Source organism: Artemia franciscana, chromosome 7 (genome assembly GCF_032884065.1).
Source record: "Artemia franciscana chromosome 7, ASM3288406v1, whole genome shotgun sequence".
NCBI lineage: Eukaryota > Metazoa > Arthropoda > Branchiopoda > Anostraca > Artemiidae > Artemia > Artemia franciscana.
The window spans coordinates 2,865,298-2,885,272 of NC_088869.1; the positions used below are offsets into that span (position 1 = coordinate 2,865,298).

The 19,975-nt window shown below is 34.1% G+C and overlaps 1 protein-coding gene across 1 annotated transcript in view; it reads right to left on the minus strand.

Annotated features, from left to right (window-relative positions):
• The window catches only part of LOC136028736 (acyl-CoA:lysophosphatidylglycerol acyltransferase 1-like), a 66,018-nt gene that overhangs the window by 32,576 nt on the left and 13,467 nt on the right, over positions 1-19,975 (minus strand). The window contains exon 3 of the mRNA XM_065706607.1: positions 13,733-13,947. Within this exon, the coding sequence (XP_065562679.1) occupies positions 13,733-13,947 (215 nt within the window). The remainder of the gene's footprint in view (positions 1-13,732; positions 13,948-19,975) is intronic.

A 19,975-nucleotide genomic window follows, 5' to 3' on the forward strand; every position in this document is an offset into this window, starting at 1 on the left:
AATATGCAAATTTCATTTTAATAATTTATGTGTGGAGAGCCAAAATCAAACATGCATTAATTCAAAAACGTTCAGAAATTACATTAAAAAAAACTAGTTTTTTTAACTGAAAGTAAGGAGCGACATTAAAACTTAAAACGAACAGAAATTACTCCGTATATGAAATGGGTTGTCCCCTCCGCAATCCCTCGCTCTTTACGCTAAGGTTTGACTCTTTGCCACAATTCTGCTTTTTAATACAATTAAAAGCTTTAGCGTAAAGAGCGAGGGATTGCGGAGGGGACAACCCATTTCATATACGGAGTAATTTCTGTTCGTTTTAAGTTTTAATGTCGCTCCTTACTTTCAGTTAAAAAAACTAGTTTTTTTTAATGTAATTATGCCTTAAATCCTCACTGAGATGACTGAATCCTAAAGGAATCGTTAGAAAGTTGAACACAGCGCAATTCAACACATCAGTAAGTGAATAAATTGTTGGGGCTGTATTCGAGAGAAAATTTTTGCAAAACTTAATTTAGTTCGGGTCTGAAATTTACCAAGAGAATAACTCAAACCGTGTTTTGATTAACGTGATCTGACTACTACGCCTTTGTGATGGCTATGTACAAGGCCTTTCAAGAAAAAAAAAAAATCAAAATTGCTCAATCATTTAATAGTACCGCTAGCCTGGTTATGTAAGTTGAGACATGACCTTAGTCTATTTTTAACTGTCATTTGCCGAGGGATCCAACAGTTTGTGGAAGCAAACTGTAGGTAAAGAGCGACATGCATGAACAGTCACTCAAAACCAAAATACAAAATTTTGATGACATTAAATATATGCAAAAATACTCCTTTTTATGGCGATCCAAAATATATACTGTTCAAACTAAAGTTACTCCATAAAAAGTTGTAAACTTCATAAAAAAAAGGAAAAGGTGAAAACCCTATAACGCATCCGACCTTGGTGAACACAAGCCTATTATGCCTGTCCAAAAACTCCAACGGAAGTTTCAAATTTCAAACAGTTCGTGGTAACGCGACCCGGCGTTATAGTAACCAAAACTCTAAAAAATGGATTTTAATATCAGTAGACATACCAAAAGAATTGGCTTATTATGTTGATTCCAAATATAAAAGATTGATAAAGTTTAGTGCTACCCATCCAAAGCTACGAGCCTGAGAAGATTTGTCTGATTTTCAAAAAATTTACCCCATTTAACTGAATCCTCGTGCAACTCAACCACAGTGCAATTGAGCCCTCGTTTAAATGTCTACAGGCCGAAAAAAAGATAGGTTTGCCGTAAATGCTTACCGGTGCATCTCAATTAATTTTATAACAGTACAGAATAGACCTTAGAGGACAATCTAAAAGAAAGTGATCTAATGATTAAAAAAAAGTGATCTAGTGATCTAAAAAAAATAAAATAAATATAGAAAACTATGCGTTTTGTGATAGCACAATAGCATGAAATGGAAATTTTTGTAGAAAATATACATTTATTAATAGGCACAGTTGCATAATGTTTTGAAAGTATCTAGAGATTCAAACTATTTTATTTAATTCTTCATATATGTTTTAAAATAATCAAAATCCTTATTTAAATTGGTTTGTAAATACGAAAGATAAGCATAATTTTCAAACGAGAAATAATTTTAGTACTTGTTTTCCTTGATAAAAATAGGTCAGAACCGTCGAAATTATGAATAGTTGTAGAGTCAAAAACAGAAAGTGATCAGAAAATTTTTAGGATTTATTATATCCAAGACAGAAAAAAAACGTACCAGGTCTTTTTCAGAATCTATAACACTGGGTGCCATTTCCTGGCTGATCTTAGTGTGGAATTACCCCAAAAAATACTTATAAGTAACTTTAAAGATCAAACCGAAAGAGCTTAGGGAGCCGGGTATAAAGTCAGAGTTTTTACTTGTCCGTTGACAATTACCCGAGTACTAACTGGAAAGCTCATAGTTTTCAATAAAACAAAAAACATCCTATCGGGTTTTGGTGGCAGACCCATTCCTGAAAGTTCCTCTCGGTTTGTAAAAGCTCAGGGGTTATCCAAATGGGTTATATAAGTTAGAAACTGCAAAATGAAGCTAGAAGCGAATTTTGAGCTTCTAACCAAACCTAGTTCACACTTGTTCTTGGGCCTTTGGTTGAGTTGAGTCAAACAGGTTTTTTTTATCTACAGTGCATGATACCCGACTATCCCTTGCGACTGAGAACGCATCCACTAGGCATACATGAGTGAACTAAACGAAATTTAGGTAAAGCTGTTATTATGCTAACGTTGCCTGAGAACAACTAATGCTAATATCTGTAGCTTAAAGCTCACCATTGCTTTTTAAACTGTTTCTACATGGAGCAGTAGCATAAGCATTACTGTTGTTTCAACTGATCAAATATCAAATAAAATAAGTGTCATTGTTACATTAGTCAAGCATGCTGGAATCCATTCCATGAAAGGGTAAAAAAGGGAACATCGCAAGGACAATAATTGTGATTTGGACTGTAAAAATAACTTTTTTGTCAGTAAGAAAAAAAAACCTGCCCCTAGATTTTGAAAATCACTTTTTTGTGTCATTAAAAAAACTAAAAATCTTTGACTGCCAACATATTCTTGAATTAGGTCCACCTGGGAGACTCTGAAGAGCCGCTATACTAGACCTTCGCTGACGTAGAGAATCAGAAAGATGTGAAAATACACACACACATATATATATATATATATATATATATATATATATATATATATATATATATATATATATATATATATATATATATATATATATATATATATATATATATATATATATATATATATATATATATATATATATATATATATATATATCTTTATTCAAGAGGCCAATTCTATTAGAGTTGGACAAAGACAGCTCACCTATAAAAGTTCGACCATTATTAAACTTTTACTCTCAAATGCAGCTTTTTTTAGACGCAGCAGGTTTTTGTCACTGTTTGAAATTCTAAAAACTTTGATAATGTTGTTTTATTTCGTATATCTTGCATAATTGCAGTACCTGGAAAAAACTGATTAATGATATCTCAATCAAAAGTTTGAGGTATAAGTAGTGTCTTCATTTGTCTTTGTCAAGCAGAGCTAGCCGAGTGACATTTGAACTAATGGCCAATTAATGCGCCCCAGATTGGGACAAAAACTGCCATAGTTGAATTTGACCTGATTGCCTATTTATGTTGATATCACTCGGCAGACAAATGAAGACACAATTCAGTCCGCGTCTGTACTAGTCATTCAGTACGGTCTGTCAAAGACGGCTATTTGGGCTGACCTATTTCACACGTACGATTCTGATAGCACACTAAATTTGTTCTATAACAGGAAGGATGAGCCAAAGCACAGGATGGCCAAACCATAGCCCCCCCCCCTTGCACTTCATGATGGAAAGGCCATGAAATGAAGGTCAGCCTCGCCATTGTGTCTGAAAAATCTAGTGCAGAATCTTCACCTTTTTCTGATTCTACCTGAATCATAACCTAAACAAATCTGAAAAAAGTGAAAGAAGTCATACGTAGTAGGAAAACTTTGGTGGTAGTATGAAAAAAAAAGAACAAGGAGCTCGCCAAAAAAAAAGGACACGTTGGTGGCAACCATCCCGCGGTGCCACTTAGAGTAGTAGGCACAATTAGAGGTCTACTGTTGCTAATTTCAGTCGCTGTCTGTCCTGGCCAAAGCTGACCCTGGGATGGGATATTTTGTGGTATAAACTGTTAAGATTAGATGGATTGAAGCCAGTAATGGCTAAGATGGCAACAAATGAGACAACTCATTAATTCCACCAACCATGGCGCAAGGAAAGATCTCTCAAGGAGTAACCCGAGGTGGGAGAATGAAGTTTTTTATCTCTCTTTCTTTCTTTCTTTCTCACTCTTTCTCTCTCTCTATATATATATATATATATATATATATATATATATATATATATATATATATATATATATATATATATATATACATATATATTTATTTATTTATATATATATTGGACGTGGAAGCTATTGCTGCTTGAGTCTATCAGCCTGTTTGGAATTCGGCTAAATGAAAAATTTATCGTGTCTCTTCTTAATTATTAAATAAAGAAGGTGTCCAGTTAATTTCCCTTCCACCTCCTGTCACATTCGCCCCGGCGGAAATTTATCCACGGAAAATTTTCCCACACGTAGAATTGAGTCACTAAAAGGATAGAAAACGAATAAAAAGAAAACAGAAAAGAATAAATTTTGGAATATTCTATCTATATTCTAAAATATATGGTGCAGAGTATTCTATAAGATCTATTTTTAATTCTTTTAAATCTTCAATGAAGGCTGAGTGCTGAGTGTTCATAGAAGGATGTTAAAGAAATTAAGGTGTTTGCTTATTTGAAATAAGGAGTCCTGTCCATCTAAAGTTTCTCGGGTCTGACTTAGGGTCTGATCCCATGTTATTGAAACTGAATTTAAAAAAGGATCGCTCAAAGGTAATTCCGACAGGTAAACCTTCTGATGTATGCCTAGTGCATGCGTTCTCAATCGCAAGAGATGATCACGTATCAAGTATTACAAAAAAAAAAGAAAAAAAAGACACATCTGTTTGACTCAACTCAACCAAAGACCTAAAAATAAGTTCAAACTAATGCTGATTAGAAGCTAAGAATTCGCTTCTCGCTTAGTTTGCAGTTTCCAACCTATTTGGATAACATATTTGGAGTTTCTAACCTATTTGGAAAATAAGTTCAAACTAATGCTGATTAAAAGCTAAAAATTCGCTTCTCGCTTCGTTTGCAGTTTCTAACCTATTTTGATAACCCCAGAACTTTTCCGAGCAGAAAGAAACTTTCAGGAATGGGTCTATCACCAGAAACTTTGCCAGATAGAGTTTTTTTTTGAAAACTTACTTTTCCAGTTAGTACTCGGGTAAGGATTTGCCAAGGGGCAAGTAAAAACTCTGACTTTATACCCAGTTCCCTAAGCTCTTTCAGTTTGACCTTTAAAGTTACAAGTAAGTATTTTGTTTGGGTGTTTCCAAATAAACATCAGCCAGGAAATGGCACCCATTGTTATAGTTTTTTGAAAAAGACCTGGTACGTTTTTTTTTGTTTTGGATATAATGAGCCCTAAAAATTTTCTGATTGCTTTCTGTTTTTGGCTGTACAACTATTCATAATTCCGACGATTTTGACGCGTTTTATCAAGGAAAACAAATACTAAAATTGCTTCTCTTTTGAAAACAATGCTTATCTTTCGTATTTACAAACGAATTTAAATGAGAATTTCGATAAAACGTATGTGAAGAACTGAATAAAATAGTTTGAATCTCTAGATACTTCCAAAATATTAAACAACTGTATTTTAAAAAGTCAAAAATACATAAATGTACATTTTATACAAAAATTCATATTTCGTGTTGTGGTATTATCACGACACGCATAGTTCAAATAATGCTTTTTTTCGATCAAATTGTCCACTAGGGTCTATTCTATACTGTTATAAAATTAATTGCGTTGCACCGGTAAGCATTCACGACGGATCTATTTTTTTTTTTTTTTTTTTTTTTGCTTAGATTTGTTAGAGTTGAACGAGAGCTCAATTGCACAGTGGTTGAGTTGCGTGAGGATTCAGTTGAACAAGGGTTATGATAAACAGGGGTTGGGTTGTATGAAGATTCAGTTGTACGAGGTTCAGTCACACGACGGTTCAGTTGCAGTATAACCCTCTGTGTACTTCCATAATAGTGCGACCCTTCTACACTTGCCGCTAACTTTAAGTTTTCAAATCGTTTTCTTTGACATTTACCTTACCCTGCCATGATTACTCAACCCCTTAGAAACACGAACAAAATGAATAAAAAGCGATAAAAACATAAAAAAGCCCTACAGCTATAGAACATTCTGCACCATACATTTTGCCTGTATTTCCAAATATTTTTGTTTTATTTGTCATGCTTTCCTTTTGGCAGCTCAATTACCCCCGAAGAGGTAATTGTCAGCGGAGAAAAATTTTTGTCAGCGGATAAGAGGAGGGGGGTTCAGTTAATAACCATTCAGAGATGTACAAACTGATGAGTTAATCTAGTGTTGAATAAGGGCTCACTACAGGATGAGCCCTTATTTTTTCCTTTCTGAGCTTCTTTTTTTTCATTTTTAAAGCAAACCTTGTGGTTCTTAAAAAGGCTGAGTTATCTGCCGAACTACAGTTCCATTTCAGTCTAGATTTGCAGTTCAGAATGATTTAACCTGATTTTTTAAAAGTGGAGCTATTTTTCGTTCAACACATAACGAGTAATATGATTGGCTTGTCAAAATACTTAAAAAAAATAGACCAATAGAATTCAAGAACATTAATTAACACGAAAGCATAGAACAGTGTACTTTAGTACACTGTTCAGTTTACTGACCACCAACTGGTTCTGTAGTTTCACTGTTAGCTGCCACCAGGGCCGTATCCAGGATTTTTTTCGGGGAAACTTTAAAAAACATAAAAAATTTGTTTATATCCATTTATATTACGTTTTTAACGAGTCGGACCAACATTTCAGGGGTAAGGGTTCAAACAACTACCCGCACTAATCCTGGATAATGCCTTGGCTGCCTCACAGTTCACACAAACTTTCTTCCGGTTTCCTTTTTATTATATTTATGAATATCTTTAAAATTGCACAGTGTATGATTCGGGGCATAAAGACAGTTTGTGAACTCTCCAAGACTCCAGCCCCGTTGCCGACATTTCTGTTTCTTCATTGATTAAAAAAAAAACTAGTTTTTTTAACGGAAAGTAAGGAGCAACATTAAAACTTAAAACGAACAGAAATTACTTCGTATATGAAAGGAGATGCTTCCTCATCAACGCCCCGCTCTTTACGCTAAAGTTTTTTACTGTTTTAAAAAGTAGAGTTAAGAGAAAGAGTCAAACTTTAGCGTAAAGAGCGGGGCGTTGATGAGGAAGCATCTCCTTTCATATACGAAGTAATTTCTGTTCGTTTTAAGTTTTAATGTCGCTCCTTACTTTCCGTTAAAAAAACTTGTTTTTTTTTATTTAATTTCTGAACGTTTTTGAATCAATGCATGTTTTGATTTTGGCTCTCCGCAGATGAATAATTAAAACGAAATTTGCATATTTATTTTTTTTGCTACATGGCTTTCTCATAGTTCTGATCGAATGATTTTGAGAAAAAAGGAGCGGGGGAGGAGGCCTAGTTGCCCTCCGGTTTTTGGTTACTTAAAAAGGCAACAAGAACTTTTAATTTTTTTTACGAATGTTTTTATTAGTGAAAGTTATACGTAACTTACAAATTAGCTTACGTAGCGAACTTCGGTATTCTCATGTTTTTGCTACGTATACAAAGGGGTTCACCCCCTCGTCAGAACCTCGCTCTTTACACTAAAGCTTAAATTTTGTTCCAATTTCTTAAGAATGACCCCTGAATCACAAAAGCCGTAGAATAAATCGTTGAAATTACTAAAAATACTTTAGCTTTAAAAAGAGCGAGGTATTAGGAGGAGGTGAGCCCCATCATATGCGTAATAATTTCTGTTCGTTTTAAATTTAATGCTTCTCCTTACTTTCAGTTGAAAAAACTTTTTCATATTTATTTTTTCATTGTATTTTTTTAAATAATGCTAGATAATGCTGCGCTCCCTTCATGAAACTTTTCTTCCCCCTTGACAAATTCCTCCAAGGAAAGCTCCCCCAACACATCCCCCTCTTCTCAACTCCTCCCCGAACCTAAAAATCCCCCTGAAAACGTCTGTACACTTCCACATAACCATTACTATATGTAAACACTGGTCAAAGTTTGTAAATTGTGGCCCCTCCCACGGAGGCTGTGGGGGAGTAAATCGTCCCCAAAGACATAGTTATAAGGTTTTTCTGACTACGCTGAATAAAATGACAATCTCAGAATTTTGATCTGGTGACTTTGGGGAAAATAATTAGCGTGGGAGGGGGCCTAGGTGCCCTCCAATTTTTTGGTCACTTAAAAAGGGCACTAGAACTTTTCATTTCCGTTAGAATGAGCCCTCTCGCAAGATTCTAGGACCACTGGGTCGATACGATCACCCCTGGAAAAAAAAAAAATAAACAAACAAACAAACAAATAAACACGCATCCGCGATCTGCCTTCTGGCAAAAAATACAAAATTCCACATTTTCGTAGATAGGAGCTTGAAACTTCTACAATAGGGTTCTCTGATACGCTGAATCTGATGTTGCGATTTTCGTTAAGATTGTATGACTTTTAGGGGTTGTTTTCCCCTATTTTCTAAAATAAGGCAAATTTTCTCAGGCTCGTAACTTTTGATGGGTAAGACTAAACTTGATTAAAATTATATATTTAAATCAGCATTAAAATGCAATTCTTTTGATGTAGCTATTGATATCAAAATTCCATTTTTTTAAGTTTTGGTTACTATTGAGCCGGGTCGCTCCTTACTACAGTTCTTTACCACGAACTGTTTGATTTGTTTTAAAAAATTGTATTTCTTTTTTATAAACACTTATTTTTCTGAATTCATTCGTAAGAGTTTTCACCTTCTTATTACACCTTCTTTATGCCAAATTTGCATCTTATGATAAAATTATCACATAAAATATCATTTTCGGCAAAACTCTTTTTATTTGATACTTCGGGGATATTATTCAATGTAAGCAATCTTTAGAAAAAACCGAAATAATTTATGCAAGGAAAATATTAAAATTTTATAAGTTTTCAAGTGCCATATTAAATTAAATTTAATAATGAAATTACATTGATCAGGTTTAAATGGAAAATAGTTTTCTTTACTAATTTTATGCAAAGGAAGAACACAAAAAAGCAACGATCAAACAGGATACAAAAAGACTATTTTTATTGAAGATTCTTTTGTAAAATATTCTTTGAACGATATTAAAGATTCTTTTTTTACGAAAGATTAAAAAAAAAGTTTTTTCAACCGAAAGTAAGAAGCAACATTAGAACTTAAAACGAACAGAAATAATTACGAATATGAGGGAAGCTGCCCCCTCCTCAATACCCCACTCTTTACGCTTAAGTTGAACTTATTGTTCCAATTATTTCAGAATGAATGATGAAACAAAAGAGTCGTTTAATTAGAATAATAAGATTTTTAAAAAGTTCAAAAAAAACTTGAGTAAGAACAAGGTACTGAGGGGTGGCATTTTCAAGTACATAATAATTTCTGTTCGTTTCAAATTTTAATGTTACTACTTACTTTCAGTTGAAACAACCTGTGTGATTTTATTTAGTTTCTGATCGTTTTTTTAATAATGCCGGGAAATCCATCTCCCACTCTAAGGACAATTCCTTCCCCGGAACTGTAGGAGGTAAAGTCATCCTAAAAGACGTAGCTATTAGATCTTTCAATTATGCTGAACGAAATGGCTATCTCAAAATTTTTATCGGAAGACCTTGGAAAAAATGGGCGAGAAAGGGGGGTTAGCTTTCCTCTAGTATCTTTGCTCACTTAAAAAGGACAATAGAATTTTCAATTTCCAATCAAATGAGCCCCCTCTTGATCTTATAAGATAACTGGTTTGACACAACCACCCTTGGAAAAAATAAAATAAAAACGCATCCGTGATCTTGCTTATAGAAAAAAAAAATCTGAATTTCCACATTTTTGAATATAGGAGCTTAAAACCTCTACAGTAAGGTTCTCTGATATGCAGAACCTGATGGTATGATTTTCATTAAGATCAATCGATTTTTTTCGGGGGGGGGGGGTTCCCTCCTTTTTCAAAAAATTGGACAAATTTTCTTACGCTCATAACTTTTGATGGGTAAAATTAAACTTGATGAAATTTTATTTGTAACTCTTTTGATGTATCCATCGTTACCAAGACTCTGTAGCTTAGAATTTTACCATTGAGCCGCATCACTTCTTATTTACTGTTCGTTGCGACAAACTATTTGAAAAAAAATCACACTTTCAGAAATCCTCTGGTAAGAAATGACTGAAAACTAACTGATCAAATAAAGGCAAAATCGTATTTATACATAAAATGTCAAGCAAATCAGACTTTGTCAAAATCGACTGTCCTGATATTTATCCTAATGGCGCAATGTATCTTTCAGGGCTGCCATCAAAGAAACTCCCAAAAATTTGATTTTTTTTTTCACTTTCATGGTAAGCAAATCTGATAAAAAAAAACGCATTTCATAAGAAGCTTTCTGCCAAAAAAAAATCAATAAATGAAAAGAAATATATCAATAGCTTCTAGCTTAGCTTCAGAGGGAAACTTGACCAAAAATCCAAAAAGTTTGCTTATTTCCCCAACTTTGATAATCAGCATGGGGCCCGATTATGATCCTTCATTTGTTCTAATTTCTTCATTTACTTGCAAAATTATGAAAAAAAAAACAAAGACCATCTTTGAGTAATGTTGCGAATAACGATCGTTTATAATGTTTCTGAAAACCCCTAATTCTTCTTTTAGTTTCTTTGACAGCATACAAGAGTTGGAACTTTCGCTCGCCAAGGTTCATTTGCAAGGATTCCGTTTCCTTAGCCTATTTCAGTTAAGACCGTATACTTAATGACAATTTGGAGGCTCCCGTCAACCTATCAAAGAGTATGTCTGTCGGAAGCTCATCACTTATGCTGCAATGCAAGTACGTGAATCTACAAAGAGTCGGGGACTTCGAATAGCTCAGTAGCTGGATCGATTGTGATGGTGAAATAATGACTGAGATTAAACGCAGAATTGGTCAGTCAGCCGGAGCTGTATCCACACTCCTCTCCGCTAATTAGTGCTAGAAAATGAACGAACAGCTTGAAAAGAAAATACTCACATTCAAAAAGATGTGCCTGATGAGAAATTTAAATATAAGCCAGCAACACTGGGAAATATAAGCCAGCGACACTTTTGACCGAGATCTGAGGACAGCTGCGACATCATTAGTACCTGCATGGGAAGACGTCACTACTGCAGTATCGTTTTGGGACGAGTGGAGAGGCTTCTTTGACGCCACTATGCGCCACCAGTGACTCCAGAGAAACTAAGATAAGGTTTGTTCAGTCACATTAAATGACACTAGCCAAAATTGGCTAGCAAAAAGCTGGCTTCTCATCACCTTCCTCCATTCCCTTGTGCCTTCAGCCCTTACAAATTTGGGCTCACTTTGCTGGCGCCTTCGACCCTCACCGACATGTCATTTCCTTTTATTTTATTTTCTGCCTTTAGTCTTGTTCGTAACGTTGTTTGTTTTTTTTGCCTTATTATTACTACAAATAAATCTGATTTTCTTAAACCTACCTTATAATCATAGTAAACCTACTCTACAATAAATCAATGAGAGACGCCTGAAATGACAGCTTTAGGTGCCAGGAGCATGATGCCAGATGAAGCTTACAGACACAGCCAATTGTATTACTAGATAATCAAAGTGAAATTTTGATTCAGCAGAAATATCATTCTTACGACACTACTGTGACTGGTCCAAATTTCGAAATCTATTACTACCCCTCAAGCTACTCAAGCTACCCCTACTCTACCATTACCCCTACTCTATTGTCCTCAAGCTACCCCTACTCTACCAATGTTCTGACTTGCAGCATCTATCCAAAACTGTTTTGACCTGATTTGCAGACAGAGGTAAGCCAGATGACAGGGGAAAAAGTTTTTTATGGGTTCCCATAGTAAAACTCTAATAACAATACAGACGACTTCTTTGTCTACACTGTAGGCCTATGTATATAAAATTTCCATTTCAAACCAGGGTTCCTTTGCATTCATCCCCTCTGTCATATGCTTTAAATTTGATTGATAAACTCAGCCATTTCAATTTAAAAACAAAGAGTTAATGTTAGTGCACAAACACCAAAAACAAGAAAACACTAGGGAATTTCTCAAGACAGTGGGAAACAAATTCGAATGAATATTCCGGCTCAAGGGCCGTCCTCAGCAATACAAAAATATATAAGAAGAAAAAACTTACAACAGGATAAAATTCTTCTTATATATTTTTGTATTGCCACAGGGTCGCAGGGTCGGAATATTCATTCTAATTTGTCTCCCACTGTCTTGACAAATTCCCTGTTGTTCTTCTTGTTTTTGGTGTTTGTGATGAAAAGGCAGTGTGGTATTTGTCACTATTAATATTAGTGCATTTAAAATACTTAATTTGCTATAACTACCTATTCTTAACGACAGTACATTTATAACAGCCAGATGTTCTAATTCTTAATAACCGTCCTTTGACACGTTTGACATTGTCTTTTTGACCGTCAAAAAATATTCCAACATCCATCATGTTCATCCTAACACTTTAAAAACATAGGTTCTTTAAAAAGACCTGCCTTAGATGCCACGATATTTTTCGACACATTATATACCATTGATTCAGTATATTTGTAAGGAAGTTAGACAATGTTTAAGGTAGTTGACTCAGGGTCTAATTTCAGTTCATTTTACATTAACGAACTTTTACGTTTTAAAAATACAAAAAAAGTGGGGCTACTCTTGCTTATCAAAACCATTTGCAACTATCCATGATAGAACCCAGTCTGCACCTTTACTTTAGCACCAAGCAATCAACTTTTCTCATTGCTGTTTAGAGTGGTTTTCCAGATAAAACAAACTTTTATGTCCAAGTATTTTGCCTCAATTTAACTATTTCATGTCCACTAGATATACTTTTGTTCAACCATATCACACTAAGAAGACTTGTATGCAAATGTGCACTTAGAACCCAAGCCACCTGGCTAAAAATCTAATTTTTGGAATTCCAACCAACATTTCTAAAATGCTTGTAGAATCCTGACGAAAGTAAAACAGTAAAACTGCTGATGATGAACACACTGTATATGTGTTCGAAATATCCAGTTAAATAATTTTATATTTCACTGTCAATAAAAAGGTATCATCCCTATTTTGAACTGTTTTACTTTCGTCATGGAAAGGCAGTGTGGTCTTCGAAGTTATCTTTATAGAATCCTAAGTTCTGGATTTCTGACAAATATTTCCCTTCGCCTAATAAACGTAAAAAATATATGTGTACGCGCCTGGAATATCCTTTACTATCGAGGAGCTCTGAAAATCAAATTTTACACGCTACTTGGCCTTGTAAATTAGGTCTTAAGAGTTTATGGAAATACTAAATTGAAGCAAAAATAGAAAAATAAGCTGAAACTATTAATTCTTTCTTGGTTTATTTTCATTAACAGTTTGAGCAAGAAAAAAATTAAAGGCTATATGTTACAATAGTCCCATTAACGAAAAACTAGATGGATCCCCCGAAAAGATCATTTACTGACAATTATATTCTGTGTTGGAGGTACCTTTATACTTTAACCAATATTTTTTCTGCTCCTATATTAGTGAAAAACAACACCGATTTTCATTAAAATTAAATCATAATTAAGGGGTACAAAATATTTTCCAAAGATACTCAACTTTAGTATCTGCCTTTTATAATACAAGAAAGTTGAGTAGTAGAAAAAAAATGTTAACGGCAGTAAACCCCCCCCCCCGAAAAAAAAAGCCTTGTATGCTTGATTAGAAAGCACGTACCAAGTTTTGTCAAAATCTGACACCAAGGATATTAAATTCTTTTTCGGTTGATTTTACGTGGAAAATTTTACGTGGTTGATTTTGCCTGTCTTCCTCATCCCTCTTTTTGTAATAAAAAAAAAAAAAAAAAAAAAAAAAAAAAAAAAAAAAAAAAAAAAAAAAAAAAAAAAAAAAAAAAAAAAAAAAAAAAAAAAAAAAAAAACAGGAAAAGCATCTCACCGAAACAATGAAGAAGTCCTTATGGATTTGCGACACCCAGCCGAAGTTCGTCCACTTGAAAAGTGTATCCATAATCCACATCATAGTCTTCGTGGACTTTTTCTTGCTGGTCATAGTGCACATAATCAAAGGAACGTCTGCAGTACTTTGGTGATTATACATAAAAAGAGCTTCATCTTCCGAAATTATGGAGATGTCGTCTCCCATTTCTACAACTGAAATTGCGATTACATTCATGAATATATTATAATTTAAGGCACAGTAAAGCACAGTATAAATTAAGGCACAGTAAATCTTAAGTTGAACAAGGATTTGTGTTAAAAAAAAAGAAAAAAATTACAAAATTGTTCTAAACATCTGTCTTTAAAAAAGCTGCTTGGATTGGTCTTGTAACATAAGATAGTCTAGGCCGTTCCTTTCCACCCATTGTAAACATAGATTTCTCAGGTCGTCCTCTTGATCTTGTCTCATTTGATGGTTCAATTTGTTCATTTTAAGCAATTGGTGGTTTACTTCTCTCTCCTCTAGGTATTGTGAAACTGCTGAAAACACATTTTGTAAATAGATTACAGTAGGTATTTATACTTAGTCATGTTTCTTGTGTATTTTTACATGCCTCATAGATACTGGAAACGAAAGAACCAATCCTGAGGCGGAAATTACGTAATTGTGATTTTGAAATGTGCTCACAATATGAAGTTTATATTGTAATTCACACCTTTTGTAAATAGATTACAGTTGGTATTTATACTTAGTTATGTTTCTTATGTATTTCTAAATGCCTCATAGATACTGGAAACGACAGAACAATTCTGAGGTGGAAATTACGTATTTGTGCTTTTGAAATGTGTTCATAATATGAAGTTTATATTAAAATTCACACATTTTTTAAATAGATTACAGTTGGTATTTATACTTAGTCATGTTTCTAGCGTATTTTTACATGTCTCATAAATATTGGAAACGACAGAACCAATCCTGAGACGGAGATTACATATTTGTGCTTTTGAAATATGCTCATAATATGAAGTTACACATATGACATGTTTCCAAAATTAAGACTCTTAGGATGTTCTCTCAAACTAGTGACCTATCTAGATCGTTTTTTTCATGCCAGAAAATTTCTGGGTGTCAATTTTCCAAAAAAAAAAACAATATGGAGCCGTTTTCGAGAAAAAAATACACATAGATACATGCATAAATAAATAAACAAATATACAATCATTTTTCTTTAACAAAATACAAAAAAATATCATTGAATATCAAACAGTTCGTGGTAACGAACTGCAGTAGGGAGCGACCTGGCTAAATAGTAACCAAAACTCTAAAAAACGGAATTTTGATACCAATAGTTACATCAACAGAATCACATTTTAATGCTGATTTTAAATATATAAGTTTCATCAAGTTTAGTCTCACCCATCAAAAGCTATGAGGCTGAAAAATTTTGCCTTATTTTAGAAAATATAAAGAAACACCCGTTAAAAGTGATAGAATCTTAACGAAAATCCCACCATCAGATTCAGCGTATCAGAGAACCATGCAGTAGAAGTTACAAGCTCCTACCCACAAACACGTGGAATTTTGTATATTTTGCTACAAGACATATCACGGATGCGTGTTTATTTGTTTTTTGTTGTTGTTTTTTTCCCAGGTGTGATTGTATCGACCCAGTGGTCCTAGAATGTCGTGAGAGGGCTCATTCTGACATAAATTACAAGTTCTAGCGCCCTTTTTAAGTGACCAAAACTCATTTTTCCCACGCTCATTTTTTCCCATAGTCCCCAGATCAAAATTCTGAGATAGCCATTTTATTCAGCATAGTCGAAAAACCTAATAATTATTTCCTTGGGGACGACTTAATCCCCCATAGTCCCCGTGGGAGGGGCTGCAAGTTACAAAATTTGACCAGTGATTATTATTGGGAAGTATACCGACGTTTCAAGGGGGATTTTTTGGATGGCGTGAGGAGGGGTGGAGGGAAGGGGGTTATGTGGGGGTGAACTTTCCATGGAGGAATTTGTCATGGGAAATATCTTCCATGAAAGGGACGTAGGAATTTCTAGCATTAACAAAAAAAAAATGAAAAACTAAATATGAAAAAGTTTTTTCAACTGTAAGTAAGGAGCAGCATTAAAACTTAAAACGAACATAAATTATTATGCATATGAGGGGTTCACCCCCTCCTTAAACCTCGCTCTTTACGCTGAAGTATTTTTAGTAATTACAACTATTTATTCTACGGGTTTTGTGATTCAGGGGTCATTCTAAAGGAATTGGGACAAAATTTAAGCTTTAGTATAAAAGAGCGAGGTATTGACGAGGGGGTACATACGAATAAGTAAAAACATACGAATATAGAAGTTCGTTACGTAAGTCAATTCGTACGTTACGTATATTTTTACTGATAAAAACATTCGCAAAAATTACAAATTCTAGTTGCCTCTTTAAGTAACCAAAAAATTGGAGGTTAACTAGGCCTCCTCCCCCGGTCCTTTTTTCTCAAAATCGTCAGATCAAGACTATGAGAAAGCCATTCAACCAAAAAAAATGAATTAATATGCAAATTTCGTTTTAATTATTTATGTGCGGAGAGCCAAAATCAAAACAGGCATTAATTTAAAAACTTTCAAAAAAAAACTTTTTAACTGAAAGTAAGGAGCAGCATTAAAACTTAAAACGAACAGAAATTACTCCGTATATGAAAAAGGTTGTCCCTCCTTAACACCCCGCTCTTTACGCTAAAGCTTTTTTCTGTTTAAAAAAGCAGAGTTGAGAGAAAGAGTCAAACTTTAGCGTAAAGAGCACGGTATTGAGGAGGGACAGCCCCTTTCATATACGGAGTAATTTCTGTTCATTTTAAGTTTTAATGTCACTCCTTACTTTAAGGTAAATTTTTTATTTTTTTTATATTTAATTTAAACTTACATAATCGAATATGAAGTTTCTAGGTTTTTGTTCTGTAAATTCTCTTAAATCTGTCTGAAAATATAATTTCCTAGCGTTTTCAGTTTCAGCCGGAATAATTGCTTAACTATTTGATCTATTCCCGATTCATTGTTGATGACAGACAGTTTTTTATTAGTTTTAGCCTTGAAAATGATCTCTCTCAGGGAACAACGCTTACAGGAATTGTTAAGAATATTTCACAATTTCGAGAAAAAAATGTATTTTGATAGCAGCGCGGAGCCCTTTCAAACCCGGGGCCCAATTGCTTCAATTACCCTTCATCTGGCATTACTCTGCAGGCATGATTATGACCTTTCTAAAAAATTCTAGTAAGTATTTTGTCTTAGTTGTTTCCTTCACGGAAATCGTTTTTCTAAAGACTATGTATGCAAAGAAAAGAAACTTATAGCCCTGATTTTATAGGTTTTTACATACAATTATTCGCAAAACGCGCAGAGCTCTTCTACCCATTATCAACCAAATCAAGTTAAATAAAATCCAAGAAACTTTATCTAGTTTAAAGCTATATCTTTATGATGAAAAGTTGCCAAGAATAGAGCCTATTTCAACAACAACATAGCGGAATAATTTGTGTTTCAATTAAATTCCCTTTCCTATTCTCAACTTCTTTTTTATTACCAATTTAATACTCACTAAGAAACGGAAAGAATTAAAATGAGGCGTTTACGGTTTATTATTATTTCCACCCCATTTCCTGCTAAAAAGATACCGTTATTTAGACACAGATATGAAGAGGATATTCAGACAAACAATGAAGAATTTAAGCAAGTTAAAATTATTTTATTGACAGCCCATAATGGGTATAGTTTAATGAATAGTTTCCTTAGTGTTTTCACTGCAGAATATGGGAAATTGATAAGAGAAAACTGCGGAACTTTAATAGTGCGTTAGAACAGCCCTTATCCGCTTAATATTAAGGTCCCTGGATGGAATCCGCAAAAGACATAAACAAATACTTATCGGGCAACTTGTCAACTGAAACACTATATGCAATTAGGCGAATAAAAACATTAATCACGTGTACTTACCTGTAATCACATCTTATTTACAGACCCCTGAAGGTGTGTCAAGTTTTACAATTACTGTCTCTTTTTGTTCTTTCCATTTAATTTCACATTTTTTTCCATTTTTGAAAAGATTGAATTTTTGTTTCTATATGACGTCACTCCTGCATTTTATAGGGTTAGTCGGCGTGGCTTATTCGAGAACTAATCCAGGCCGTGTTCAGTGGCTTTTTTCAGAAAAGTCTGTTTTTCGATGAGCAAAAAACTGTTTTTACTCAGCTGACTTCGCCTAAAAAGGCCATGATGAAGACAGGACCTAATACTACTAACCTCTGACGCAGTTTACTTCTCGTGAAACGCTAAGGATAAGAAATCGAGCTTTTCTGATAAGTAATCTTGAGATGTTCGAACACAACATAACATAGGACTAACAAGAATTACAAAACAACTAGCGCCACCTACAATGCTTTATCACCCAGCAGAATTTAAAAAATTCAAAACAAGCAACATTTGTTCATTACAACTAGAATTTGAAATAAAGTCAAGTTTATTTGGATTTAACAAGCAAACATATAAATGAATATAGAATCTTTCGTTTTTAAACTTTGTTACTTATTATAAAACAGTCAGGACTAGGTTGCTAAGCAGAATATAGACTACTTTTTACTAAGATGTAAACAAAAAGAAGAATGCTACTTGGAAAGTCAAATAAGGAGCCCGGTAACCATATTCACCGATTGCAACAAATGCTTCAATATTTCAAGCTTTTCAAAGAGAAATTAATCTAGAAACAACGACTTTGATTGATTACTGCATCACTGACGGCTGAGGCACAATACCCCTAAAATTAAAACAAAATAAAAAATATGAAAAAATGGATGTAATTTTGAAAAATGAATATACAAAAACACATAATAATAAAATCAATACTAGTAAAAATAAAAGTCCAAAAATCTCGGCTTCATGCCCGGTAGCCTTTATCAAAGGGAAAAGAAAAGAAAAGAAAGTAACATAAATATAACATGTATAAAAAAGGAAAAAATACAAACTCAACACAAAAACAAAATGAAAAGGAAAAACTCATATCTTAAAACCGTCCAATATTCAACTTTCGTAGATAAAAGTAGATAAAATTTTTGTAGATTTTTTGTAGATAAAAGTAATTTTAAAGGTCATCATTCTTTATTTGATTTCGTTTTAATAGTAAATAGAAAGGCATTCTAAAAAAAATATTTACACCCATAGAAACTGACACAGGGAATTTGAGGATACAATGTTTTTGAAGCTACAGTTCTTTTAGGAGGGAGCGGATTTAATCAAACCCTTTTTGCACACAACGCTTACCACCTGTGGTAAAATTACCGGTATGTTTGACTCGAAACTTACCATTACCAGGGACGTCAACCTGAGGTAACTTACTATGTTTTAACGCACATCATGTGCTCTACAAACTAATAGCATTTACGAACAATAGAATTCAATTCTCTTACACCGTTCTTGAGATCCAAACCAAAACAGTAATTTAAAAGGGTAGCCTACCATGGCAGTTATAGCAGTGATCAATAAGTAGAGATATTTGCATTACTACACGATATACAGATATATGACTCCACCGTGATTAAGTGAACTCGAAAACATCGCGCTTCAAAATTGAAGTTAGGGTAGCCTTCTGTCTCTCAATTCTCTAGAGACCGTCGAATGTCAAAAACCCTTCAAATAGCACTTGATCATTGGCGGAAATAGCAGGTTAATTATACCAGCTTGTCAATTTGGTCTCTAGGGGGATCTGGAACGATTCTTTCTGTCAAAAAACTTGTAAGAAGTTCAGGTATCTGAATATATTCTATGGGACCGTTCGAAAACAGGAAAAGTACATCGAAAAATGTTTGAAATCATCTTACAGGCTATTGTCTTCTGCTCATGATAGTACCAATTTTGTTCTAAAAGCAATATCCTTTCATAGAGTACACTTGTGAAAAAGAGCTAGACATTTTCTAAGATTTCTAAGCAATTAGAGGAAATAGAGCAAAATCCTAGCAAACATTTTGTAGCATCTTCAAGAACCTACGGCCTGATATTAAAAGCGGTATCTTCCGCCAATGAATACTTGAGTACTTTTTAAATATAACTTTTCAATTTTAACATGGGATTTTCGAGCTCCATCAGTTCACTTAATCACGGCCTTAAAAGGGCTTCAACAACCCAATCGAGCGGCCACTTCCGGAGAATCCAAGACCGAAGCTTCCGCTCAAGTGAAGCAAGGCAGGTG